The sequence below is a fragment of the Salvia splendens genome, chromosome 4 (assembly GCF_004379255.2).
Source record: "Salvia splendens isolate huo1 chromosome 4, SspV2, whole genome shotgun sequence".
Lineage (NCBI taxonomy): Eukaryota > Viridiplantae > Streptophyta > Magnoliopsida > Lamiales > Lamiaceae > Salvia > Salvia splendens.
Window position 1 is genome coordinate 29,691,627 of NC_056035.1, and position 6,089 is coordinate 29,697,715.

The window sequence follows — 6,089 nt, forward strand, 5'->3', positions numbered from 1 at the left end:
TGAGAAAGGAACAAACCACCTTCAGTAGTAGTAGTAGTAATATAACAGGGAGGGTTAAGCTTGGGAAACAAACATAGTAGATGGAAATCCAAGTAAAATAGGAGAAAGCAAAAGCAAAAGCAAGGCAGGCTGTGATCCTACTATTTGAGAAGCGTTTTCACAATAGACTTCACATTGAGCTTCTTCAAATCAGTATAGGATTGCCCACATCCAACAAACATCACAGGTGCACCAGAAATGTAAACCATGGATAATGCAGCTCCCACCTACATCATTTTTTCTTCCAAGTAAATAAATTTGGTTGCAACTATTATGTCATGTTGAATAAAACAATCACACACCTTGTCGTCAATAGTGTCGAACTTGGTCAGCAGGATCCCGTCGATCAGTCGGGGATCTGGTGAGGGTGAGAGGTCACCCAGTTTCTGTACATATTCAAGGAGGTTGACCGGTTAACTGCCATATGAGTAAGTAGTAATATGAACAAATGAAAAGGAACAACTAATCAACCTGGTTGAACTTCGACAACTGATCAACAGCATCGTTCCCCACAAGTGCCTCGCCAACAAACAGAATCAGGTCTGGACTGTTGACGTAGATGAGCTTTGAGAGAGCTCGCATCAGTGGCTCGTTATCCTGCAAGATACAAAAATATCTCCATGAATACACATTTGGCAGGAAAATGCACTCAAGATAACACGGAGGCAGCATACCGGCATCTTTTAACATTAACTAAACAGTAGCAAAATATCAATAAGCACATGAAAACCCAGAATAAGTACCTGCATTCGTCCAGCTGTATCCACCAGAACAACATCTGAACCATTTCGACTGGCCTCCTGGATAGCTTCTTTTGCCACAATTGCTGGATCCTTCTCATAACCTTTCTCAAATATGGGAATCTGGCGGTTTCAAGATGATATGCCATTCCAGTTAGAGCTATTGCAGTTAAGACGTATATCACAGGTAATATAAGTGTGATACTATAATATATATACCTGGAGTCTTCGTGCATGGGTACGCAGCTGCTCCACGGCACCTGATCTGAATGTGTCGCAGGCAGCCATCATAACATTAACATTATGCTGTTGAAGCCAGTAGGCAACCTGCCAAAGCCACATGGGAAAACCATAAGAAAAGTGTGCAGTTGGTCAAATCATTCATTTGAATTAGACGTGAACAACCTTAGCAAGATTGGTAGATTTCCCTACGCCATTAACTCCAACAAAAACTACAACATAAGGTTTCCCTTGCTCCTTTGCAGCATGAACATCCCTCAAAATATCAATTGAGCGCCTAGGAGTTAAAATGCGGGTAAGTGCATCTTCCATAGCAGCCTGGAAGAATCATGAGAACATTAGATCACTAATAAAATTCTGTACGCAAATCTTGAGAAATAGATAGCTGCAAATATGCCTATTTGTCCATATAGAGGTGGATTTTTTCACTTAGCCTGAAATTGATGATTACAAGAAGAGGTTCAGATATTCTTAGATACCTGAACTGTTGATGAGATTCTTGTGAAAGAAGCTAGCCTTTTGCCCTCAAGACTTGACGCCACTGATTCACAAAGTTTCTCAGCTATTTCCTCTGCCTGCCAGCGACATTCAAAGTAAGTGCAGAAACATACAAACAAACACTTTATGCAAAATACAATGCTAACTTGTATTAGAAACCAGTTTTCATGTCATAGACCCCATTTCGTAGATAAGACACCATCAGAACTTACCACATTCTTGGTCATAAGTCTGTCCTTGAGAGCTTTAAGAGCTGGTTCTAGGTCAGAATTCTCCAAATTTGCTTTACCGGCAATACTGAACCAGAAAAAAAAATAGGATTAAAAGATATCTTTTACAAAAAAAGAAACACAATAGGGCAGAAATTACATATCCAAGTTATAATTTATAACATTGCTAAAATTATATTTGTACAAATTTTAGCACAAAAGACTAACATTATTAGCTTGGAATGCAGCATGATCATAAATAGTTCAGCCTAAAACAGAAATACTCGCACTCTCATGGACATATTAATCAGTAAAATGTATGGAAGAGTACATCTTAACTTGAACTACATAACTTACTCGACCTATTACTCATTTACTTTCCCTACACATAACTAATGAAGGATGTACATATTTGAGGACAGTCAGCCCTGGCAACATTTCCCAAGTGATACATATAGTATTCAATAGATTCAACCAATTATACGTTGTTGAGAAAATAAATTTATCTCAGTTCAGGTCAAAGTCAGATAATGTACCTCTGGAACATGGATGAAAACCACCCCCCTTTCTTCTTTCCATCAACCTTGTTATCCTTTGATGTCTCTTCCTCCTCGCTTTCGCTTTCACTTTCACTGTCACTGCTAACAACCTCCTCTTTGTCCATCATACTCTCACCTTGATCTGCAGCTACAACTGATATGTGCTGCTGCTCCACATTCTCACTCCCTGGATCAGTGAAATCTAATTTTGCCTCTTTTGGTGAATCATCCCAAACTCTGTTCTTTTTAGTGATCTTTTTAGGCTCCACTTTGGAACCCTTGTTCGATACATTTTCAGTTTTTTTTCCACCCTTCGACCTAAGCTTCTGTAGCTTATTTACATCAAAAGCACCAGTATTGGAAACACCATTCTCTTTTCCATTATTTTTAACCTTCATAGTTGCTTCCCCTTTCCCAATATGATTATTGCTAATATTTCCATTTTCTAAAGGACGCCCTTTGCTATTGTCACTGTCACAGTCATTTCCAGGCTCACCTCCACTCTTTTTTTTATTACCTCCATCCATGTTTCCATTTTGCACATTTCCTAGCTTCCTGGCAAGGTTATTGTTCATAGGCTTGCCCACTTGCTTTGATTTTCTCATTTCCTCCGCACGAGCCTCAGCTTCCTTCTTAAGCTGTTGAAATATATCATCAAAGTCGTTGTATGCAGTCCGCTTTGGATCATAAATCTCCGAGAACTCTTTCTTAACCATAGAAAGCAGATCGTCAACATACAAGAGATGGAGAATACGCTGATACACAGCAACAAAAACAAGCCCTAGATCATTGTGAAATGTCCACTTAAGAGTGTATGAAGCACCCGGCGCATCATAATTGTACGACGCAGAGCCTGACCTTTCCTCCAAAAGGCAGGACCTTATCAAGGTATCGATGGGCGATCCTCTAAGAGCATTCCCAAGCTCCTTGCAAGTCCAGAGGATTAAACCTCCTCTTGTAAATATGATTAACTGCTCTAACATCTCTAGAGCTCAGAAAGTTGTATCCTGAAAAAGTATTGCAAAAACTTAATGTTTTCAGAAACCTTCTATAAAATGATTACAAGTTAAATCTTCAATCATATCTAAAACATATTGAAAATCTTCATAAAAACCACTGAGCAATTCATCATAGTCAAAAGCGAAGTACACATTGAAACGAACAAAAAAGAAAAAAGTCTTTCATTCACTTCTTTTAATTTTCTATGATTGCTAAAAAATCACGATCCATGAATTTTCCAAGGTCTTACTTCTATTTGAATCAATCGGAGAAATACATCAGATCCCAACAGAAACGCCAGATCAAAAACAACAGGGGTGAATGATTGATTAACTCGAGAAAAAAGAAAAACAAAATTCCAATTGAAGATGAGAAACAGAACATCTCAGAAGAGGATAATTCATTAACCAGATAGCTTACCCAGATTCCGGGATCCGAACAGATGAAGAACAAATTAGGAATCAAAAAAATACCGAAAATTAAACGACAAAAGAAGCAGGCAAATCCATAAATTTACAGATCTGATAATAAATTCATCACCTGAGAATCTTTGACGCCAATTCTGTTTTAAAAAAAAAAGGAAAATGAAAGAGGGATTGCGTTTGAGAGATATGAATATGGAGAGTATTATATATATTGGGGGCTGACTAGGAATGTTTGGTCGGTCGGCCAAAACCGGCGGCGGGGGTCATACCGTGTCATTAGAGCATCCACTGTAAGACCATCAACAGGGGCGCGGAATTCCCCGCGGAATTCCCTAAAACACCTCATGCTACGTCATACGGGCTTCTCACTGCACTGCCACATCATAAGCACTTCTCACTGCATAGTGGCGGACATCCCAAAGGACTTCCCACAATAAACGAGAATTCCGCGCGGACGTTCGTGGGAGTCAACGCAATGGCGGACGTCCGCACGCCCGTAGAGACGGAATTACGCGTAACGCTGCGGAACTGCGGTGTCCTCGGCGAAATTCCGTATCCGTGCATACCATGCACAATGGAGGACGTCCGCAGCGAAATTCCGGCACGCCAGTCGAAATTCCGCCGGGACGGGCGCCATTACTGAAGCTTTAAGGTGGACCCTTCCAATAGCCCCGCCACTTTTTTGTCCACGCCTCTGCCGGCGCGCCTATTGGCGCGGCGAAGCACGCCCGGCGCGTCCTCGGCGTCTTCTCGCCGATGGGCCTTCCGCCCCAAAAAATACGTCCGCCTCGGGGCGGATGCTTCCCACGCTATATACGTAGGCGCGACGACGACGGTTCGGGGGCGGCCGGCTCGCCGCCCCTATAGTAGATGCTCTTAGAGCAACCACTATAAGGTGGACACTTCCAATAGCCCCGCCACTTTTTTTGTCCACAACCACTTCTTATTTGTCTGCGGCCACAAAAAAAATGTCCGCAGCAATAGTGGACAATTTTTTTAGCCACTTTTCACTTTTTTTATATATTTTAATTCAATTATAATTAAAATTATCGGAATGCAAATAATTAGAAAACGAGAAAATACTAAAATTTTAAAAAAAAGTATTAGGACCAAATATACTCTCCAATCCTAATTAAATTATACCAGTTCAAAATGAAAGGAAAGAAACAAAATAGTATCCTCCCAATTTTGAAAGAAAACACAAGTATACACTAAGCATGCACAAACCGAACCGGTCCGGCGGTTAACCGGCGGTTCGGAACCGCCGGTTCATGAACGGGACCGGAACCGGCGGGTCGAACCGGCTGGCGGTTCAGCGGTTCAAGCGGGCCGGTTCAGATTCAGAAAAATGATGAACAGTAACCGGCGGTTCAACCGAAATTTTTTAAAAAAAATTATTTATAAAAATTGATTTTATATTTAAAAACAATTTTTACAAATAAATGAATACAAGAAATTCATAATAGTCCGTATATACCATTTTGGTTGTTTCTCTTTTATAGAGACATTCTTGAATGTTTTATGTTTCACTTTTAATGTGTGACAAAATATATTGAAGTATTTTCTTTTATAACTACATGTTTAGAGCATTCATTCATCTTTTTCCAATGTGGGATACAAAACTTTCTTTTGTCTTCTACTTTTCTTCATGTTTTATATGATATATATAAACAAAATTATTATTCAAATATATTCTTGATTGATAAAAATAAAGAATTATTGAGAAATATGATTTGTATATAGAAAATATTTATTTGTATAATAATTATTGTTAGGTTTATACAATTTGTATAAGAATTATTTTTTCAATGTGTATAATATTATTTATTAGTTAACATATACATAAATTTATAAACATAAGCAAATCATTAATGATAAAGAACTAATGAATAATAGTTTATGTAATAATATTTGTTGTTAAATTATAATAATAGAAGATAGAGTATTAATATTGACGAAGAATGATGGACGATCTATCATATACTTACAAATATTTACTTTTATCTCATATTGAAAGAAAGAGTAACACATCCAAGAATGTGTAACTATAAAAGAGAATAATCCAATACTCTTTCAATTTAATAGCTCAAGTCCAATATTAAGTATTGATATTTTAAAAATCAAAAGGTTTAACTTTAAGTATTGTTTATTAATTTTTATAAATAAAATGTATTCATTATAAGTTGTAATTTTTAGTTTTATTCAAATTTATTATCAATAAAATTGTAATTTTCACCTTATTGTTTAAAATTTGTTTATGCACATTTTATACATAATAAAGACTAAAAAGACAAAAAAACAATATTCCGTACTTAAAGTTGGATTTGATTTTTAAAATGCCAATACTTGGATGAGAGTATATTGGATTTGAACCGTGAACCGGCGGTTCATGAACCGGAA

At 37.7% G+C, this 6,089-nt stretch overlaps 1 protein-coding gene across 1 annotated transcript; it reads right to left on the reverse strand.

Moving 5' to 3' along the window:
* On the reverse strand, positions 1 to 3,961 carry LOC121799370 (signal recognition particle receptor subunit alpha homolog). Its single transcript, XM_042198717.1, has 10 exons — positions 3,805 to 3,961; positions 2,263 to 3,272; positions 1,730 to 1,814; positions 1,499 to 1,594; positions 1,185 to 1,337; positions 999 to 1,106; positions 783 to 902; positions 511 to 636; positions 342 to 425; positions 1 to 266 (listed from the first exon to the last, which is right to left on the reverse strand). Exons 2-10 carry the CDS (start codon positions 3,246 to 3,248, stop codon positions 141 to 143), a joined length of 1,884 nt encoding a protein of 627 aa, XP_042054651.1. The 5' UTR covers positions 3,249 to 3,272; positions 3,805 to 3,961; the 3' UTR covers positions 1 to 140.
* Positions 3,962 to 6,089: the final 2,128 nt, after the last annotated feature.

Excerpts from the sequence above, each read along its gene's own strand:
- LOC121799370 (XM_042198717.1), bottom strand. The coding sequence starts at position 3,248 with ATGTTAGAGCAGTTAATCATATTTACAAGAGGAGGTTTAATCCTCTGG. Across the intron at positions 1,595-1,729 it reads GACTTATGACCAAGAATGTG|GCAGAGGAAATAGCTGAGAA; the intron begins GTAAGTTCTGAT and ends TGTCGCTGGCAG. Across the intron at positions 1,338-1,498 it reads GAATCTCATCAACAGTTCAG|GCTGCTATGGAAGATGCACT; the intron begins GTATCTAAGAAT and ends TGATTCTTCCAG.